The sequence below is a fragment of the Homarus americanus genome, unplaced genomic scaffold, assembly GCF_018991925.1.
Source record: "Homarus americanus isolate GMGI-L3 unplaced genomic scaffold, GMGI_Hamer_2.0 scaffold11022, whole genome shotgun sequence".
NCBI lineage: Eukaryota > Metazoa > Arthropoda > Malacostraca > Decapoda > Nephropidae > Homarus > Homarus americanus.
Window position 1 is genome coordinate 15,534,334 of NW_024737068.1, and position 23,299 is coordinate 15,557,632.

General features: G+C 39.4%; 1 protein-coding gene across 1 annotated transcript; it reads left to right on the forward strand.

Moving 5' to 3' along the window:
• Positions 1-4,939: 4,939 nt before the first annotated feature.
• On the forward strand, positions 4,940-14,607 carry LOC121872829 (sialin-like). The gene is made up of 10 exons (XM_042375879.1): positions 4,940-5,496; positions 7,587-7,795; positions 8,197-8,430; positions 8,998-9,085; positions 9,331-9,557; positions 9,744-9,893; positions 11,452-11,584; positions 11,895-12,136; positions 12,975-13,098; positions 13,902-14,607. Exons 1-10 carry the CDS (start codon positions 5,163-5,165, stop codon positions 13,994-13,996), a joined length of 1,836 nt encoding a protein of 611 aa, XP_042231813.1. The 5' UTR covers positions 4,940-5,162; the 3' UTR covers positions 13,997-14,607.
• Positions 14,608-23,299: the final 8,692 nt, after the last annotated feature.

Genomic DNA, 23,299 nt, shown 5'->3' on the forward strand with positions numbered 1-23,299 from the left:
AGCTTAAGGATACGTTCATTCAAGGAAAATATTACGTTAGACGAATTTAGAGTGAGTTAAAGTTAGCTCTAGTAGGATTAGATTAGGTTCGAGTTTCTTTAGGTTTGGCTCAACTACCCTGAGAGATTAGAGCGCCTGCAATTGCCTAGCTTATACTATAAACGGGCAAGAGGTGACCTAATTGAGGTGTATAAACATCTCAAAGGGCACTACTCCAGTCGAGTGCCCTTACCTGGAGCTGGCGGACGTCCACCCAACAAGGGGTCACAACTCAAAGTTGAAGAAGCCCCAAGTCCAGAAAACTGTGAGGGCGAATTTTTTCGGAGTGAGAGTTGTGAACTCTTGGAACATTCTGCCAGAGAGTGTTATGACGGCACCGAGTGTGAGCTCTTTCACGACAAGACTTGACCAACACTGGAGCAGTTCAGGTACATTCAGGAGCCGGTTCATGCCCAGTACTTGCCAACAGTGCGTAACTGAGACGTGACCGACCGCCCAAGCGGCTAACGAGCCGATCATTTGGTCAAGAGGACAAAAGAAAAAAGGTAAAACAGTAAGGTTAGATTACGTTAGGTTAGCGCTAGGGTAGATTAGAGAGGATTAGATTAAATTAGATTAGATTAGATTACCATAGGTTAGACTAGATTACTTTAGTTAAGTTACATTTAGTGGCAAAGAATGTCATCACCTGGCTACAAAGATTCGATAAGTAATGCACATGGTGATCAGTATGCATGACGAGATATTTCGCTCAATAAAAAAAAAATTCCCACTACCTCGCCACATCTCGTCACCACCGACCAAGACCTCAGCTGCGAGAGCCATGAATAAGTAATCAGATCTGTTGCCTTCTTTCGCTCAAGTTATCTCATACAAAAGTTCTTGAAGCTACAAAAGTTTCATGTTTACATTCTGAATTACTTGATGAACTTTTGAAGAACTATTTACAAAACTCTAAGTTGCTGAAATTCTAGAGTAAAATGATATCTTAAAGACCATTAGATAAAAAGCCTGTTAACATTCTTGGTTGAAATGCCTTACTATTTGTATACCCTGAACCGTCTGGGTATGTTAGTTTGTATACCTGCAGTGTATGTGTATACCTGTATTGTCTATATACATGCTGAATTGTATATCAGCATTGTCTATATTCATGCCCAACCATCGAATCCAGGCCATCCAGAATAACACCAAACAGCCATAATAATGTTCAATTGGTCATGCCCAAGTGGCTAATGAGCCGATCAGTGGCGAAGAGGATGATCACAACCCTAATTTAGGGCCATATCTTTGTTTTAGTGAGTTACTGCTATAAAAGAGAAAGAAAACTTGTAGTGAGAGAAAATTATTTTAACGGATGAACTCAAGCAATATTTCGAAACCACTTCAGTAGGTAGGAGGTGGAAAGGCGTCAATCTATACAAAGAATATCGAGGTATATAATATTTTTCCAGGACAACGTCAACTTAATGATACTTTTACCGAAATATATTAAGTATTGAGAAGATTTTCAAAGCACTGGATGCAGAATTAAGGGTGCTTAAAGTACCCAATCACTTACGTTGCTAGAAATGCTGTTGCTTGTGTATAAATAATACAAAAATATTATAGAATAGCCCCAAAAATAGCCAAGCGAGATCATTTTTTTCCACTGTCTACCTGTACTGCCTATACCTGACGGAACATTTACCTGTCAGCAAACAAATTATTTTAGAAAGCTCACTAAACTTATTCTTAAGCTAAATTCTCAGTCTGTAGGTTCCTCGAATAACATAAATAAACTTCCTAACATTACCTACCCTCTGAAAGCCTCTTGCCACCCGAGTATTTTGTTTTTGTGGTTACTCAAATGTTCTATGCAGAAGTTGAGGGAGGGATGAGATTTCGGCGCATGCAAATATGGTACGAGGTTTATTTCGACTTAAGGGAGCTTTTAGTGTACAGGATGGGATTCTACTTTTTACTTTTCTTACTTGAGTATACTTTGAATTAGATATTTACTATAATTTAAGAGTAATTTTGGAATAGTAATTCAACATTTATTTAAGTAGTCTATATTTTTGTTGCACTACTTATACTTCATTTTAAGTATATAAACAAAATGAGTACTTTGCATACCTCTGATTACACTGGTCAAAAAAAAAAAAAATTCTCATGGTTCTGGGTCAAAACAGTCTGATTCTAGTGTAATTGTATGTGCTGAACTCAATTATGACATTCGTATAGCTGTATCAGGCTCAGTTTCCAGAACCAGCATATCTATATATTTAGTGTACCATGCTATTCATACAGTAATTTATATGCTCATTGGCTCCACTTATGCAATTATTTTGTCCTGATTTGTGCTTTTTTGTTTGTTTCAGTTTGCTGATTCATGATATTGCATATCTACACCTGCATGATTTGTAATTACTCTGAAATTAACAAAACATGGAACGTCGCAAGTGTGTGAACGGTGCTGACAGTTTTTGCTACATATGTGGTGCCTTCACTCCTGGTAGCCTCAAGAAACCAATCACAAAAGCTGTTCGACTGAACTACAAAAGTTACTTCAAATGTCATTTGGGTGACCAAGACAAGAAATGGGCACCTCATGTAGCCTGTAAGTCTTGTGTTAACCACCTGAGCGAGTGGATGTGTGGTAAACGAAGTTCAGGAATGCCGTTTGCTGTACCAATGATATGGCGTGAACCTAAAGACCACAGTAGTGACTGCTACTTCTGTCTCACAAATATTAAGGGAATAAAAATCAAGACACGAGGCAAGGTACAGTACCCCAATATTGCTTCTGCAATCCGACCAGTACCGCACAGTGCTGAACTTCCAGTCCCAAATCCACCGACTGAACAAGAATTGAGTGATTCCGATTCTACCTCTACCTCAATGGAAAACGACTACCAGGATGACTCTGAAAATACCAGGCCTAAACTATTTACTCAAGAAGCGCTTCATGATCTCATCAGGGACCTAAACTTGTCAAAAGAAAAGGCTGAAGTTTTGGGATCCAGACTAAAGCAGCGTAACCTGCTAGAAGATGGAGTGCATATCACTACAGCGTGTTACCGACATAGACAGCTGTCTGCATTTTTCAAGATGGCAAACAACCTTTGTTATTGCGAGGACGCAGTATCTCTCATGCAACAACTCTGCAAGTCTGAAACATACAAGACAGAGGATTGGAGGCTGTTTATAGACTCAGGAAAAGACTCTCTGAAAGCTGTTCTTTTACACAATGGCAATCGGCTTCCATCTGTCCCAATAGCACACGCAACAAAAATGACTGAGAGCTATGAAACAATGAAAATTCTGTTGGCCGCTATAGAGTATGAGAAACACCAGTGGAAGATATGTGGCGATCTCAAAGTCATCAGTTTACTACTGGGCCTTCAGAGTGGCTACACAAAGCACATGTGCTTTTTGTGCTTGTGGAACAGCAGAGCTGATGCAGAGCACTATGTGAGAAAGGATTGGCCGACAAGACCAAGAGATGCGCCTGGAAGGTTTAACTGTGCTCACAATCCGCTTGTAGATCCAGAAAAGATATTTTTGCCTCCACTGCATCTAAAGCTCGGTTTGGCTAAAAATTTCATCAAAGCTATGGATCAATTCGGTGCTGGGACTCTATACTTATCTCAGAAACTAGGTGGTGTGGTTTCCGAATCCAAGTTGAAAGCAGGTGTCTTGAATGGACCACAAATTCGTACACTAGTTAATGATAGCGAATTCACCAAAACATTGAACCCACTGGAGAAAAAAGCATGGGAATCATTTGTCAATGTGTCAAAGAATTTTCTTGGAAACTATCGTGCTGACAACTACAAAGAAATCGTAACAACCATGCTTCAGAATTATCATGCATTGGGAGCAAGGATGTCCTTGAAATTGCATTTTTTCCACTCTCATATTGAATTTTTCCCAGGTAACCTTGGAGACGTTAGTGATGAACACGGCGAAAGATTTCATCAAGATATCGCCATAATGGAGAGCAGATATCAGGGACAATTCAGTCCTAACATGATGGGCGACTATTGCTGGACACTGCAACGAGAAGAGAGCAAGCTGTACAAGAGAAAGAGTAAAGTTCAGAAGCACTTTTAGAACTTCATATTTTGTCATTATAAAGGATTTGAACTTATGTTTTTTGGTACAATTTTTTATGAGCTTATCTGTGATAGGTTTAAAATTGTATCTTGCATGACGCGATAATGTTACTATATTTACTATTTTTTTTATTCTTTAAGAAAGTAGGTCTGATGGTAGAATGAAACATCCAATTAATATTCATTAATATGAAATTAGTCATGAAAGCACAGTCACATGAGATAATCTCATCTTTTGCACGACACGTGATGGAATATTAAATATTTGTACCTATTGATTTTTGTATGAAACCTGGTCTGATAGAACAAAACAAATATCAGATTCGAATTCATCAATATGAAATTAGTTGTGTGAGCATGATCTCATATGTGAACCATTTTGGCTGTTGACCAGTGTTATACGCTTCAGCATCTTAAGGTCTTTTAAAGCGTATTCTAGTTTAATAAATACACTAATTACCAACTATAAATTAAAAAGGGACTTCTAACACTCAATGGCATAGATGCCATAGAGGGAAGGAAGGTTGGAGGAAGGTACTGCTAAATTATATACGTGATGACGCATACCTTAAGATTTGATACCACACAGGGATTTTTTTGCTAAATCTTATTCTATTCCTTTAATAAATATACTGTAATGATAATAATACCATCGTAGGTGATTTTTAAATGAGTAAAATCTTTATTATAAGGTCTATAATCTATATTGTTTTGCTTACATTTGGAAGTTTGGGAGAGAATATTGCCGATTTTGTTAGGGATGTGATGTTGCTGTGCGTTGCTTCACCATACGTGACGAGGCAACCTCAGTGTGGGAGTTGGCATCAGAGTAGCTGTAAACCTCAGAGCAACAGGTTGGGTTCTACAATAAGTTCATCAGGCACACCCTACGGCAAGAGTACCACCACTCACGTGACTTGTATCTACGGCAACGCTACCACTGTCTACTACCACTAATATTACAGGAACTCTACCACCGTCTACTTCTACTTCTACAGGAACTCTACCAAACCGTCTACTGCTACTTCTACAGCAACGCTACCACCGCATATCACGGTCGCAATGCAAAAATCTGTTACTCTCCTGGCAATGGCCCATAAGCGAAGCTGGACTCCAATGACAGACAAAAGCAACAATACAGAAGGTGTGACAACAGTGAACGATAAGCTGGCGGTTGGCACTACAAACCTTGGAGTCTTAAATCGAGGACTGGTGACTGGTGACGAAGATCCTGGTGATGGAGGAGGAGAAGAAGAAGGAAGAGGTCGTTCAGGAGAGGACAGTGAAGGAGTAGCACTAGAAGATACTGTAAAAACAACACTAGTCAGTATTATAGCCACACCACCTGAATATTCTGTGGCTACGAGTAATTATGATGAAGACCCTGAAGAGAAAGGTAATCTGATTTATTTATTTTATTATTATTTTAACCATACATACACACACACACACACATGTCACTCACACACACGCCACTCACACAAACTTTAGCTTATTAACATTTAACATAAGAACATAAGAAAATAAGGAGTCTGCAATAGGCCGGTTGGCCTGTGCATGGCAGTTCCTGTAGAGAGTTACTGCCACTCTCTATCATCCATGAATCTATCTAGCCTCCTTTTGAAACTTTCCAGCGTTCCAGCACTTACTACATAGTTGCTAAGCTTGTTCCACTCGCCCACCACCCTATTTGTGAACCAGTTTCTTCCTATCTCCCTCCTAAACCTAAACTTATCCAACTTGAATCCGTTGCTCCGAGTCCTATCCTGCTCGGATATTATAAGAACTTTATCTATATCCCCTTTATTGATTCCTTTCACCCACTTAAATACTTCTATCATATCTCCCCGCACTCTTCGTCTTTCTAGGGAATGCAAGTTAAGTTTCTTTAACCTATCCTGATATGGAAGGTTTCTAAGTCCCGGAATCATTTTCGTCATTCTTCGCTGCACCGACTCTAGTGAATTGATAACCATTCTATAATAAGGGCACCAGAACTGAACCGCATAATCGAGGTGCGGCCTGACTAGCGCAAGATATAGTTGCAATAAGACCTCTGCACTCTTGTTACTTACACTTCTAGATATAAAACCCAATACTCTGTTTGCCTTATTTCGAACATTAACGCACTGTTTTCTAGGCCGTAGGTCCGGGCTTACAAGTACCCCTCGGTCTCTTTCACAAGTCGACTTCTCTAGGTTGATGTTGTTAAGGCTGTATACATTGACCGTATTTGTTCTTCCAATATTAAGTACGCTGCACTTGCTGGTGTTGAATTTCATTTGCCATTTTTCAGACCACCCCTGCTTTCTTTAAAATTACACCAATCTATATATCAACATTTAAATAATAATAATAATAATAATAATCATACTAATAATAATAATAATAATAATAATAATAATAATAATAATAATAATAATAATAATAATAATAATAATAATAATCATACTACTAATAATAATAACTGATGTGAAAACATCAAGAAATCACAACAAAATAACACAAAATTCTGTTAATCTAAGATAATGTTATGCCGAGGCATGATTTCGTATCTTGTAAACTAGGTGTTTTGATTGTTTTCTGTCCCATTCAGCATTATTTTTGGTAAATTTAATGAAATTTTCGTGTACATATGGATGATATTGACGTATTAATTATGTAAGAATATTCTAGGATGTATTGCATCATTTTTGTTCAAATTTACCTCTTATTGTAAGCCTAGAATTCTAGATAATTCTAGAATTCTCCAGGCGGGTCTCTAGCCGACCTCCCGCGTCTGGACATCGCTAGAATGCTCTAGTCAAGGTGTCCGACGAGTGACGACCCGCAAATAAGCTAACGTGGGCTGCCTAGGGGCAGTTAGTTGCTCGCCTCTCTTAGTGTAAAGACTAAGACAATTGTTGTGCAAGTATTGTGAAACTGTTGTGATTTATATAAAGTGAGAAGACTAAGGAATTGTAAACTGGTAGTGTGCTGTTTATATATTTGAAGTGTGGAGTTAATCTGTGAAGACATTACCCTGCTAACAGGGTAATGTTTGTTTATTAAAGAAGACTACAGTGCACTAGTGTGTTCCTTTGACCTGGTGGAAATCTACCTGCCTGTTGTTTGTCTGTACACTGATACTGATCGTCGGGGAATTACCGGAGACTGGCGAGACAGCCATTGGTAATTCGACAACTTTTGTCGAACTGCTCTGTACATACGACCCTAGCCGCTGGTAACCAGTGGTGAAGACTGGGTAAGCGGTGAAAGGAGGGGGTTATAACAATAATAATGACTTCTAACTCTCAAAATATGAAAGACACTTCAAAGAATAAATAAATCTTCACCGGACATAAAACGTACAGTGATTTGATTAGCCAGTTAGTGTAAATATATTTCTTATTTGTCATTTTACCATTTACCAGTTTACCAGCCGTTCGGCCGGTTGGTACTCGGGATGGTCATACATTGTTACCAACATAGCAATACTTCTAACAGATACAGAGTGTTGGGGACAGCGTCACACCCTGGCACTTTTAGGCTTCCTCAGCAATGCTATATCCTACTCCCATCGAACAGTGATATCTATAGCTATCGTGGCTATGGCTGGCAGGAAGGGCACCAGCGAGGTCAACCATACGATTACGGCTCGTCCTGACACCTGTCCACTACCAGCGGGATGGAACGAAACACACATAACGCAAATTGTAAGTTAATGACAGCAAGTTGTTTGTTTGTGTACCCGCACTGTCTATGTACACTGTATACCTACACTGTTTAATTACGTTGTTTGTATACCTGTACTGTCTATATGCATGCGGAACTACATACCTGCAGTCTATATACATGCCGATCTGTACACCTGCATTGTCTATATGCGTACTGAACTGTATACTTGCATTGTCTATATGCATACTGAACTGTAGACTTGCATTGTCTAGATTATATGCATACTGAACTGTATACCTGCAATGGCTATATACTGTACATGCTGAACTATATACCTTCGGTCTACATACATCCTGAATCAATTGTAAACTTGTATAATGACTATACTTAATAAATAAACAACTATTTATTTATTTGTCTACCTCACCAATACACTTAGGAAGGCGAGTTTGACTGGGACGAGCAGACACAAGGAATGATGATAGGCTACTTCTTCTGGGGCTACGCCACCTCCAACGTGCTGGGAGGGCGACTTGCGGAGGTCCTTGGTGGTCGCTTAGTACTCGGGATCGGTATAATATTAACATCATTCTTCACTATCCTCTGCCCATTTTGTGCCTACACTTCCAAGGGAATATTCATAGCTGTTCGAGTCATTATGGGCATCTCTCAGGTAAGATATTGATATAATGAAAGCAGAAGTAATTTTGTTTTGTTTTAGGTTCGTATTAAGGGGAGGTTGTCTGTAATAATATTTCTGATATTGTTGTCTAGGATGTAATTACGTACTTTAAGTGACATTGAGTTTCGTGTGTGTGTGTGTGTGTGTGTGTGTGTAATATAGCGCTATTTACGAGAAGCATTTATAACCAATGTGGGATTGCCGTCTCAAGTGACGGGAAGCTGGCAAGTTGTCACATCATTGTCTACAATATTGGTCCGAGAACTGAACTTTGACTCTGCTGTGAGCCAGGAGTTATTCAGTAGTATATTGGGGTATTTATCTTACATTTATAATGGTGCTATGACATGTATTGAATGTACTATCGCCACACTGCCCCAATATGATAGCCAGGATTATAACACCCATTTCCAGGTTACTGCACTTTATTTGGGCAAGATCTGGTTAAGTTGGAAATTAGCTGAATGCAAAATTTATTTTACTTCTTACTTATTATGCTTTATATCATGAATCTTACTGAGAACATAATAATTTTAAGTATAATTTATCATGTTTCAGGGCATGACCTACTCAGCCATGGGTACTATGTTGGTAGCATGGGTCTCACCGAAGGAAAGAGGCACATTTCTCTCTATCGTCCTGTCAGGTAAATAACTGGTGTCAACTAAGCTCACTACAGTATATACTTGGTCATCTTAACTCTATGTACTGGTAATATTAACATAATTTTTACGTCATCCAAGTTTGATCAATATTATGCTGAAGATAAAGACTTCTATTCCTGGATAACGGACTCAGCTCTCACGTCTAATCCGTTAAACATAGGTTTCACTATATCTATATCTATTCATCTATCTATCTATACACATCATCTATCCATGGATTTTCAAGGGATGCAGCTCGGCATCTTGGCATCCTTGGCTTTAGGTGGGCTCCTGATCGAGTCTGGGTTTCTGGGTGGGTGGCCGTCTACGTTCTATGTGTTCGGTGCTATTGGACTGGTGTGGAGTATTCCCTGGTTCATACTAGTGAGGGATCGTCCCGAAGAGCATCCCAATATATCTAGGAGCGAGTTACGGTATATTAAGACACACACAAGTTCTATCAAGACCACTGGGGTGAGTGGTGTTGTGCTGAGAGAGACAATTTGTGATCGTGGATTTTGTTTGTTTTTATTGTATTTTTATGTTTGTATATTTACTTGTTTTAATTTTGTTTTACATGTGTTTTAACTTTTTAATTGTTTTAACTGTTTTTTGCTTGTGGTTTATCTGTGTCCTTGTGTTTTTACTTTTTTTGTCTAGGTAGTGAAAGTCCCGTGGGTGAAGATCATGACCTCACCAGCTGCATGGGCGACAAACGTGGCTAACATGGGCAGTAGTTACACCATGCTAACTATGGTGGCTGGTATACCTTCCTACCTCAGTGACGTCGAACACATGGATGTGGAAAATGTAAAGTACAAGAGTTAATCAATGTTTTTTATAACTTCAGTGAAACCTCCGTATGACGGACTTCTCTCTCCATTTAATCCGTTAGATGGGGGTTTCACATCTAACGGACACTCGATATAATGGACTTTTATCTATATTGTTTATCAGGTGGAAGTTTTTCACATCTAATGGACCCTCGATATAACATACTTTCCCCTCCATATAGACCGCTAGCTTAATTTAGGTTAAGTAACCTTTTCCCTGTGACTTCTCCCTAAACTAATTTTGTGGAAATAACAAAATGCGTAAAAAGTTTTCATCAATTGTCTCAACAATGTCAATTTAATAATAAATAATGTGTTATGACGGAAGGCGAGTTACGAGCACTCTTACCTGACTGACCCTGATTTTAGTGCAGTAACATTAAGTATAATCTGGGGTACAGTGGCAATACACTATTCACTTCCTGATCAAAGGGTCAAGGGTGGTGGGGGGAGGGGTATCCGAGTCCACTAATCTTTTACCGGGATTAGTCCACCCGAGCGCAGGTCACTGACCCACATCAATGCATGGGGAATATAATAATAATAATAATAATAATAATAATAATAATAATAATAATAATAATAATAATAATAATAATAATAATAATAATAATAATTATAATAATAATAATAATAATAATAATAATAGATAAAACTATAACAAAATATAAATAACAATAATAACCATAAATACTGTACAAAAAAAAATCGAGAATGAGAAACGATATAAAGTATGTATGCTGTGTTGTAAGAGAAACGATTGGAACCCTTCAATTGTGTATATGATACAGAAAGTCAGATCAGCAACCTGGGACTTGGGTCACAATTTTTGTGATGCCATATGGCAGCAGGGTCTACCATTAGACAACACATTATGCTTCCAATATTTTCCCAGGCGGTAGTACCTCCCTGTTTGATAGCTACCTACTACCTGCGAAGAAGAGTAACCTAACTTTTAGCTAGTGTAGCAAGACCAGTTAAAATGTATTAATAGCCACACTCCCTCCTTCTGTAGTGAGAAATAACTAATATACTGTATAATACTCTACAGTACATATGGCTAAAAATAAGTTCGCAGAGACCCAACATATGTATACGTAGGGTAAGGCAAGAGATCTGGTAACGGTGTAAAACCTTCGCTTCCAAACGTACGATACATCATACTTGGCTTCCCTTACTACAGTATTACCAGGTCGGTTGTCTTACCCTATATACGTATATGTTGGAGTCTTTTCGAATATATTTGGGCGACTGTACCACAAATAACACTAACATCCCACTGTAGTTGACATTAAAACAGAGATAAACATCATGTTATATTTCAACAGTAAACAACAGCTTCAGCACCATATGTTACCGTCCAATTATAAAGTGCTTTTGTTTTGTGATTTACTTTGTCCTACAGCAGGATATCAGTAAAATGAAAAAAAAAATCTACAGCAATAGATAGTATGTACTTTGAAATACATGTACAATACAGTAATTTTTTTTACACATACAGTTTTAAAGAATTGTTTGTCATCTCACCTGTACAGAATGGATTGTTGTCATCCCTGCCGTATGTGGCTATGGTAATTTGCACTTTCTGTTGGGCAGCATTCACTGATCGTCTCTTGAAGGCTGATGTCGTCTCAACTCTTACTGTTAGGAGGCTTTCCACAATGCTTGGTTAGTCTCGTGAACACCGATAAAATATTTTTGTTTTTTTTAATCACTTGTGAGGTTGCTCTTGCTCAAGAATTGTCATATGCATTCACCCACAGAAGTCCTGTCGCCTCTTGAGCCACGAACTCCGAGATTCAGACTAGTGAATCCGAAGCATTTATAGACTAATGTATGTGTCTAATGCTTCGGGTTCACGATTCTGACTCTTGAGTTCGTGGTTTAGAAGAGACATTGTGGGTTCTGGACAGTATAGCCAGACCTATTATTTAAAACAAAAGTAATATTGCAACTAATTTTTTTTTGTCATTTTCAGGCTCATATGTTCCTTCAGCATCGATGATAAGTCTGTGCTTCGTGAGATGTAACCCGGTCTTAACTATGGTGGTCCTGTGCATCAGTATTGGGTGTATGGGACCGGCGTTCTGTGGCTTCCATGCCTCCAGTCAAGACATCGCCCCTAACCTGACTGGCACGCTCATGGGTGTGGCTAACACCATGGGTTCTGTGATGGCCTTTGTGGGTCCTGCTGTGTTGGGCACCATTATTGAAGGCAATGTAAGGTGGTCTTTTTCATATACATACATACATACATACATACATACATACATACATACATACTGTAACAAGCATATATATACACACCCACATACAAACATACATATCCACACACACATATACACAGACACGTTCAAGCACATATACTTTATTAAAGATAACATTAAGGTTAAGCTAAGTTAGGCTCGGTTAAGGTAGTTTAAGCGGGCCAGATTGAAGATAGGGGGAAGTTATTTAGGATTAGGGGAAGTTATTTTAGATTAGGGGAAGTTATTTTAGATTAGGGGAAGTTATTTTAGATTAGGGGAAGTTATTTTAGATTAGGGGAAGTTATTTAAGATTAGGGGAAGTTATTTTAGATTAGGGGAAGTTATTTTAGATTAGGGGAAGTTATTTTAGATTAGGGGAAGTTATTTTAGATTAGGGGAAGTTATTTAAGATTAGGGGGAAGTTATTCTAGTGTATCAGGAATTATGGTTAGTGTACTGAAGGTGATATTTTGAACAATACTCCTGTTGATGAAGTAACAATAAGTAACTCCCATGTATTGCTTGTTGTCTACAATAAGTAACTCCCATGTCCTGCCTATTCACTCTACAATAAGTAACATTAACCATCTCCTGCACAGTCTACAATAAGTAACATTAACTATCTCCTGTACAGTCTACAATAAGTAACATTAACTATCTCCTGAACAGTCTACAATAAGTAACATTAACTATCTCCTGTACAGTCTACAATAAGTAACATTAACCATCTCCTGAACAGTCTACAATAAGTAACATTAACTATCTCCTGTACAGTCTACAATAAGTAACATTAACCATCTCCTGAACAGCCTACCATCAAGTCCTGGAGGATAGTGTTCATAATCACATCAGTTGTCTCCTTCACTTGTGGGACTTTCTACCTCATCTTCGTCAAAGCCGAACCACAGCCCTGGAACTATCCCGAACCTAAAAGTATGTAAGCAATTATTATTATTATCTATGATGTGTGTTTGTCAGCATGCTCGCCTCGTAAGGGAGCGGACCCTGGTTCGATCCCCGAGTAGAGTGAAGCTTTGGGCAAGTTTCTTTACGCCATTTGCCTCTGTCTACCCGGCAGTAACTGGGAACCTGGATGTTAGTCGATTTGTGGGTCGTGTTCAAGGGGTAATGGTTAGCCAGTGCAGTTGGCGAATTGTCCGGTCTTCTCGGATTATTCCTTGACAATGGGTCATGCAACTCGTTAACTTAGGGTGTGGTTGTTGTGTTGGCGACAGCTTCTACACCTTTAACAAATTCATGCCTAGGTGGCAACCATTATGATGTCTGAGAGAAAGTGGGTATGTGCGTGTTCCTTATGTATCCACAGTTTTGAAGATAAGAGCTGAAATTTGGTAGGGAGGTGCAGATGGTTTAGGCCTTAGTCAGTGTATTGTCATGCTTATCTCCTGGGTGAAGATGGATAACTTTAATTATCAAAAAACTGTAACTTAATTTTTTATCTATATTTTGTGTCACTTATTGCAAACTATATTTACACACACACACATAACTGTACAGTCGGGGTCAAAAGTTTGCTCCCTCCCAAAATGAAGCAGCATCATTCCCGACTGTACATACACATGCATGCACACATATACACACATGCGGGTACCCTCCCCCTACACACACATATACAAAAACTAAAACACACATACTCTGAGACATACATACACATACAGGCACACACTTATAAATACAGTACTTAAAGAAAAAAGTAAGATACATTGACTTTTCAGTTTCTCAAATGGAAGCAAGGAATAATATAGAGGAGGATGAACCTGACCAGCGCACACACACCAACAACCAACCGACTCCTGATCCAACACTGTAGCTCCTGTCCTTATACACTAACTGGTGCCTTTTGTGAGACTTGGTAACACTGTGCACGAAGGCTTATCTTGTACAATAACCTTATTTTGGCTACTATTGTGAGGTTTCTTAAGGGAGTTTTAATACTTTGTGAGGTTACTTAGGGCCATTCTGGTAGTTTTAATACAATGTAAACAAACACAGGTGTCACATCTCACCAGACACTGTACCAGCTATAAGTACAGGTGACTGTACGTAGCTATATGCACCCTCTCCTCGGTACCACCATCACTACAACTTACCCACATCTTTACTCTTTCCTCATCTCGTTTTCTACATCATTGTCCCCTTGTGATCTTCTCCCCAGAAATAATTAGTTCCCCCCCCCCCTGTTACCTGTTACAGCTTCTGGTATTTGTTATGGAAATTAGTGTTAGTCCTTTGTGTACTCTAATTAGTCCAGTCACAGCCATCACAGTCTCATGTTCAATTGTTGATAGATTTAAGCGTAATTACTAACTTGTTTCGTGAGTGAAGACTTTAATTGTTGAAGGGCAAGAATAGTATAATAAAGTCAACAACCTCTTAACGAGTGACAACAGCAGCAGTAAGATCTCTCACAGAGGAATCCTCAAGTGGGGTTCTGCCAATAAACAGAGACATTAAAACTACTGAAAGAAAAACACCCCCCTGCAAGTGATGAAGAAGGCATCATGTTCCAGGGTGACTATATCCCACCAAATGCTGTCCTGTTCGAGAAAATAACTGGAGAGATGGCGTGGAAAAAGGCACTGAAGACTCGAGGAGGAGCCGGCCCTTCAGGTCTGGATGCAAACGGTTGGAGAGTCATCCTAAGCACTAACAAGTTTGGCCCTGTAGCAAGTGATCTCTGCACTGCCATTGCCGTCCTTGCAAGAAAGCTGGCATCCTCTTGCTGCCATCACCTCCATGCTCTGACGGCCTGCCGCCTTATTCCATCCCCTGGATAAGAATCCAGGATGTAGACCTATAGGGGTGGGGGAAGTGCTGATGCTGATCATCGGTAAATGCACAATGGAGGTGGTAAAGGATGATGTCAGGGCAGCAGCAGGGAACCTACAAGTGTGTGCTGGCCACCAGGCTGGTGGGGAGGCGGCCATTCACGCCATGAGATTGATATTTGAGCTGCGTGATTGTGAGGCCGTTCTCCTGGTGGATGCTTCAAACGCATTCAACATACTTAACCGCAAGGCCGCACTGCACAACATCAAGATCATGTGTCCAAGCTTTGCAATGTATGTTGAAAACTCATATAGGAATCCATCAGACCTCTATATAGTAAACAACCCGGCTCTAAGAGGTGATACCATCTTACAGTCGACCGAGGAAACAACACAGGGGGACCCTGTTTCAATGGCAATGTACACAATAGGCCTTTCAGTGCTCCAACACGAAATAAAATTTGAAACAACTGAGGTCAAACAAGTGGCGTACGCTGATGACCTTACAGGAGCAGGAAAAGTGGAGGACATCAAAAAGTGGTGAGACTTGGTAACATTGCGAGGTCCACAAATAGGGTACCACCCAAACGCCAGCAAGTCCTTCCTCAGTGTGATGTAAGAACATTATGAACGGGCAATGGAGGTGTTTGGCGGAAGTGAGTTCAAAATAACAAAGGATGGCCAAAGACATCTAGGCGCAGTAATTGGTACGAAAGACTTCAAGACCGAGTACGTAGCGGGAAAGGTGAATGAGTGGATTAGGGAAATCCAAGCTCTGTCTAAGATTGCTAACACAGAGCCACATGCAGCTTTTGCAGCATTCACCCATGGAGTCAAGCATCACTGGAACTACCTGATACGTACTATCCCTGATATCGGACCCCTCCTCCACCCTCTGGATGAAGCTATCAGTGTCAATTTCATTCCCAAATTAGTGAAAAACCCCCTCTTAACCCCAGCAGAAAGATCACTCCTTGCACTTCCATCAAGACTGGGAGGAATGGGACTAACCAATCCAGAGGAGAGTACTGCCACCGAACATCAAAATTCAGTATAGCTCACGGCAGCCCTCATGGACCACGTAATAGCCCAGAATGCAACAGGGGAGGTGGATACCAGTGAAGTAAACAAGATTCATAGGTCCATTATGACAGAACGACAGCACGGCCAAAGTGATAAGCTGCAGCAACTGTTGCTGCAGGTACCAGAGAATTTAAAAAAAAAAGTAGCTACAGCGCAGGAGGTGGGTGCCTCAAACTGGTTAACTACGTTACCGATAAGGGCAAATGGTTTCAGTCTCAATAAACAAGAATTTACTACTGCCATTGCTCTAAGGTACGGTCGGCCAGTAGATGGTTTGCCCTCCCAATGCGTGTGGCTCTACCTATGACGTCGATCACGCCATGGTGTGCAAGAAAGGGAGCTTCATTTGCATGAGGCATGACGAAGTAAGGGATCTCACAGCAAATATGTTGAAGGAAATCTGCCGTGATGTCATGGTAGAACCGACCCTTCTTCCATTGGACGGTGAGATCTTCCAACATAGGACTTCAAACACATCCAACGAAGCCTGTGTTGACGTCAGTGCGAGAGGATTCTGGAGGCGGGGACAGCGAGCCTTCTTCGACATCAGGATTTTTTATCCCATGGCCGCATGTCACCGTAACTTAGCTCTCGATGCTGCACACAGTAGGAACGAGAACGACAAGATAAGGGCATACGGGGAGAGAATTCAGAACGTTGATCAAGACAGCTTTACTCCTCTAGTGTTCACAACCTCCGGTGGGATGGGCCCAAGTGCAAGATGTTTCTACGCCAGACTCGCGGAGGTGATCTCCGAACAGAAGCAGCAGCCCAGAAGTTATGTTACAGCCTGGATGAGATGTCAACTGTCTTTCTCTCTACTTCGGTCGGCTTTACTCTGCCTCAGGGGAACGAGAGCTTCTGCCCCAAAGCCGACAACAGCTGCAGATATTGACTATGAGGCTACAGTCACTGAATGCCACATAGACCTGCGGCTCAACTAACTCAACACAGCTAGAATAGCTACTTATGTATTAGGATACTTAATATTAAGGTAATAAAATGGTGGCGAAGGTGTGGCTATTGGGGGAGGCTGGAGGCCACGTGAAAAAATAAATAAAAAATAAAATTAAATAAATAAACTTACTAACGAGGTTGCCCAGACGTTTGTTTCTGTAGCCTCAACCGTGTTCCTCTAACTCCCAAAATATTTATATCAATATTTCAAAACCCTTATGAGATTTTTCCCCGGACTGTTTCATCTTTATAAGCAAGGTTGAAATGTAAAATGAAACATAATATTCTTCTTTGTTGAGAGAAAATACATCACGAGTCTTCTATTTTGGCGTTAAATGTCATTATTTTCCTATCCTAACCTAACCTTCTCCTAACCTAACATTGACATTCATCATTCTCTTTAACACTTCCTTGATGAACCTCAGCATATACTTCATCTAGCTACCAACCTCTTCTTCGGGGAGATTGTTTACTAATCCCTTGTGTATGGGGTCCCTTTGTCCTGAATAAAATCGTCCAGCATTTACCAAATAAACTACTAAAAGTGGCGTCCCATAATGAAGGGATATACTATATATTATGTTTGTAACAGTTGTGTGAAAAAAAATTTATTTGATAAATTCATAAAGTTAATGAATAAATATTTCCCAGGATAACCACAGATCTTATTTCTCCCCATACTCTTCCATCTACCACGTGGCTGACACTTTATTGTTGTTCTCATTGACTTGTTGTAAAGAAATTATGACAGTTTACTATTGTTTGTATCCCCAGCTACCTACGAGCACTCTCTCCAGAAAGTATCTTTATGGAGGGGGTGATGAATTTCAAAGCTAACATAATGACTCCTGTTGTGAACCTCTGTCTTGCATGGCAGTGAACAGTGACATTACCCACATGAATCTGATCTATATATACTGTCAATGAATATGGCAGTGAGAAGTAATACCACCCTCAGTGTCAAGACCTGATTGAATTACTAACAATAGGCAAACTGTACTACAAGCTTTGTCAATAAATTTATTAAACTTAAAAAACCTGTTGTCTCGGTAGGGTTGAGAAAATCTTTCGTCCGTTGTGTCATATTGTTTCCCACAAAATCGTCTAGATATTTTTTGGAGTGAGTGTACATAGAAAATTGTATACCTGTATATGGTCTATGTACACTATGCCTGCACTGTCTATATACCAAGTACATGCTGAACCAATTATAAATTTCATGATGATTTTATTGAATAAATACCAGTCTAAATCTATCTAGCAAAATCAACCCTGTACCGACATAAACCTGTGATGTTCGGTAACTATTATTATTACAGTAACGTATTTACCTGGTGAAGTGCGACACGGGTTAAGTTAGGTATCCTTAACTACGTGTTCTCTCCAACACACCTGAATAAGTTAGATACAACAAAAAATAATGTTCACCCACCAAAAAAAGCCCCGTCAAGCCCCCCATCCCATTCATGGACCCTGAGACTCCATCACATAACACAAGTGTTGGGTTCGTGGATAGTGCACCGTGTAATGTCTCAGATTTACAGGCTGTTACGACCGTGTCGAATTTTTTCTATTTTTTTATACATAACCTGCTCCCATGTTCCATATTATTCCTGTAATGATGTGTTAAATTTACTATTATATATTCTAGTCACCTTACCCTGTGCTGTTAAGGTTTTAACTGTCATTATTTGTTCAAGCCCATCTTATTTCTTTATTTTGTATTGTAACAAGCATTCTTTGTTCTCTAACGACCATCTGCATCGTTAAACGACCCACCGGCGGGTCGCGTGGCGGGAGCCGACCTTATATATAGGACCCACCAACTGACTTGAGTTAGTTCAGTCCTCTTGTCATACAGTTCACATCCTTTGAGTGACACTCGTCACTTGTTACTTAAACTTAATTTATTTGTGTTGTTCCTGTCGCCACCAATGTGGTATATCTATGTGAGTACCTATTTATGTCTCTATTTATGTCCATCAGTATTTGCTTAGTTACATTCAAGTAATTCAGTGTTGTTTCACGTTAGTTAATTTCAGTGATAGTTTTTATATGTTTATGCAGTGTTAACGTAATCCAATGCTTTATTTTTATTCTTTTGATGTTTCGATGTTTAGTATCATTTGTGTCTTAAAAGTTTCGATGGTGAATCCATTTGTTGTGACAGCCTACGAGGCTCTTTATTGTGTTAATATTTAATCAATTAAATTCTTAAAGGTTTACTTTATTTATTTTTATTCTCTTTTAATTTACTTCACTTTTTGTTTGGTTACGCCTAGAACCTGGATATTTAATAAATTAAGAGACGGCGTAACAAGGCTCATGATCATGTCTCAAGGATGGGCAAGAGGACTGACAGGACTCTTTTTGGTGGGTGTATACTGTACTCAACAAAAGATATACCAAAAATATACAGTTAATTGGTCTTAAAAAGAGTTTTAGAAAAGATAAGAATTTATATTATTTCACTATTTATCTTACCAGTTGATCTGTACTTTATTATGACCTTCACTGTCCAGTGTTAGTACAGGAAGAAACTATAGTAGCCGAACAAAACCTGCCATGTTTGGTGAGTGGCATCACACTGTATAACACCCTTCTCACATCTGTCTTAGGCCGGGGAATGAACCCAGGACACAACATTGAGAAGAACAGGTCATAATCTCAAAATCAGAACCAAAATAAAAATCTATGTTTATTAACAAAGGTACATAATTTAAATAGTACTTATGATAACACCGCACCATATTCCTCTCATATATAAGAAAATAAGATAATTCAGTAAAAAAAAAATACCCTTTAATTAACCAAAACACCTGTGGATCAATTCGATACAAAAAATAATTGAGTGCATTATACCTTATTACATAAACATGTACCGTATTTAATCAAACTTACAGTACTGTATTAACATTAAAATAATCTTCATTACCGGCTTTCATACCAACCATAGTACAGTATACCTTTGTATTTTGTCAATATGACCAGAGTATAATAATATATGGCAACGGAAAAATATACCAAATGAATTAAAAAAAAGACTAATTGCACTGTATAGAAAATAAGGAAATAAGATGAATAATAAGTAAAAAAATCAAATAAATAAATTTAAATATACCAAAACGTTCATCGAAGATTTATTATACTAAGAGCTGATACAAATACCGAGAGAATTAAAGAGAAGAAATAAGACTCTAGGCAATACTGTAAGAGGGAGTGAGAATTTATTGATGTTATTTAGGGGTCAGTCGCGAGAAAGTGGGAGCGTGTGTTGACAAGTGTTGGTAGGGTGAGAGGCACATTTTGTTTACCTGTAAGAAGATGTGTCATAAGTTGTTTTACAAAGAGAAAAGTACATGATATTGACAGGTGTAAGGGACATATTGACAGGTGTAAGGGACATTGACAGGTGTAAGGGACATAGCGACAGGTGAAAGGGACATATCGACAGGTGTAAGGGACATATTGACAGGTGTAAGGGATATATTGACAGGTGTAACGGACATATTGACAGATTTAAGGGACATTGACAGGTGTAAGGGACATATTGACAGGTGTAAGGGACATATTGACAGGTGTAAGGGACATATTGACAGGTGTAAGGGATATATTGACAGGTGTAAGGGACATATCGACAGGTATAGAGGACACTGCTCTTGAAGACATTTTACATTTGACAGTGAGTAAATTTTAATAAAGGTGATGGAGTATAGTATAGAGTGTAGTGTAGTGGAGTAGAGTAGAGTAGAGAAGAGTAGATTAGAGGGGAGTAAAGTAGCTTATGTTAGTGCACAACGTAACTCACCATTGGCTAAAAAAGGAAAAGAAATTGTTCTACATATGCTACTTAAAACTTTCCAAACGAAAATTATCTTTTTTTTCTATATCAGAGAAATTAGTTTTACACCTGAGACAACTATAGAGTACTGTACACTCAAGAGTAATTGTCTTACACGATTCATATTGTATGTTTATTATTTCTTAACTATCATCATCAGTATATTCCGAGGCTTTCTGTGTCACCCTTCCCTGCTCCTTGTTTCATAACACTGGCCAGGTGTTTCTCCCTCCCCTATGACTGACTGTTTTTACATGAAAAGGTGTTATTTGTCATGAGGACCTGTTATTTGTTGCTTCTCCCTGGAGATATGTTGCTTCTCCCTGGAGATATGTTGCTTCTCCCTGGAGATATGTTGCTTCTCATTGGAGATATGTTGCTTCTCCCTGGAGATATGTTGCTTCTCATTGGAAATCCGTTGCTTCTCATTAGAGATATGTTGCTTCTCCCTGGAGATATGTTGCTTCTCATTGGAAATCCGTTGTTTCTCATTGGAGATATGTTGCTTCTCCCTGGAGATATGTTGCTTCTCAGTGGATATTTGTTGCTTCTCTCTGAAGATCTGTTGCTTCTCACTGAAGAGCTGTTATTTTCCCCCGATGACCTGTCTGTCGATACAGTATATATATTAAGATGTCACTTACACAATACAGTACTACACAGGAGCACAGTAGGGCAAGCACCGGTATGCCAGAAAACAAAACGTACGATGTCATTCACAAGTATCAGTTAAATCTGCACTAACAATGCTACAGTCTGCCACTTAATCACTTCAATAGCTTCACTGGTTCCAATGTTATGGTAATTTAAATGTTTGCTAACATTAACTGCATTTATCTCTCTTTATTTTTTACTTATGCTGCTTGTCCTACTTTGGTTCCGTGTGCCTCTAATAACTGTACAATTAAACCATCAAGAATGACAGGGATTCTTAATGACGACAACAGGTGACGTGCCAGGTATTCTGACCTCTTATAAGAAATATTATCTAGTTTCATTCTTATCTATCATTTTCTTTCCTGCTTTTAAGAATTTTTAACCTGCTCTGCCACGCACTTCCACCATACAAGCATGTTCAGTTTTGTTTGGTTTTATGCAGTGAAATTGTAAAGTCATACAAGTTTATATTGATTCAGAATGTGTGTAGACAATGTAGATATATATATATATATATATATATATATATATATATATATATATATATATATATATATATATATATATATATATATATATATATATATATATATATATATATATATATATAAACTGTACTGCCTCGCGCAGTCCACCGTCACCAACCCTGGTGCAAAGGCAGTCCCGTCATCTCAGAATCGTGGTTAGGTGCTGACAGTCACAAGATTCAATGTCACAAAGTGTAGGAGGATGCACCTGGGACGTACCAACGGTAAGGAGGCGTATCATATGTCCCAACGGGAAGAAGAAACTGCACTATTTGAGACTGAATGTGAGAAGAACCTAGGTGCATATGTTGACAATGAGCTGAAGTTCTCAGGCCATTGCGAGAAGAAGGTAAACCAGGCAAATAAATTATTAGGTCTTATAAGAAGGTCGTTCAGATATCTAGACGGTCCGTCCCTCGTAACGATCTTCAAGAGTGAAGTGCTTCCCCATCTGGAGAGCTGTCACCCCGTCTGGTCCCCGAGATATACTAGGGACTGTCAGTTGGTTGAACATGTTCAAAGGAGGGCCACCAGACTGGTGCTTGCACTTCGGCACCTCAGCTACCCAGAGAGATTGGAGCGCCTGAACTTGCCTAGCTTATACTACAGACGAGCAAGGGGCGACCTAACTGAGGTGTATAAGCATCTCAAGGGGCATTACTCAGTCGAGTGTCCTTACTTGGAGCTGGCGAACGCTCGCCCCACAAGGGGTCACAGCTCAAGTATAAAGAAGCCACAGGCCCAGAAAACTGAGGGGTAACTTTTTCGGAGTGAGGGTTGTGAACTCTTGGAACAATCTGCCAGTAAAAAAAAAAGTAAAATGAGGAAATAAACAGAGGGATACAATATGCAACGTTTAGACAGACACAACATTTAGACAAACAACATGAGCATCGTGTTTGTCCTTTTATCATCTTCACCACTGATCGGTTCGTTAGCCACTTGGGCCATCAGCCACGTCTCTGTCACGCACTGTTGACAGGTACTGGGCATGCACCGGCTCCTGAATGTACCTGAACCTGCTCCAGTGTTGGTCAAGTCTGGTCTTGAAAGAACTCACACTCGGTGCCGACACAACACTTTCTGGTAGATTGTTCCAAGAGTTCACAACTCACACTCCGAAAAAGTTGGCCCTCACAGTTTTCTGGACCTGCGGCTTCTTCAATCTTGAACTGTGTTGGCCTACAACCTTAGATCTGGTTTGCATGATGACCATCAGGAGAGTCTGTGGTTCGTAGGCACTCTCTACTGCCCACCCTATATTAAGTCAGTTTGTGGAT

Bases quoted from the DNA above. Each gene is read 5' to 3' on its own strand.
- LOC121872829 (XM_042375879.1), top strand. From the start codon at position 5,163: ATGCAAAAATCTGTTACTCTCCTGGCAATGGCCCATAAGCGAAGCTGG. The intron at 7,796-8,196 runs GTAAGTTAATGA...CAATACACTTAG, and splicing joins AAACACACATAACGCAAATT to GAAGGCGAGTTTGACTGGGA. The intron at 11,585-11,894 runs GTTAGTCTCGTG...TGTCATTTTCAG, and splicing joins GAGGCTTTCCACAATGCTTG to GCTCATATGTTCCTTCAGCA.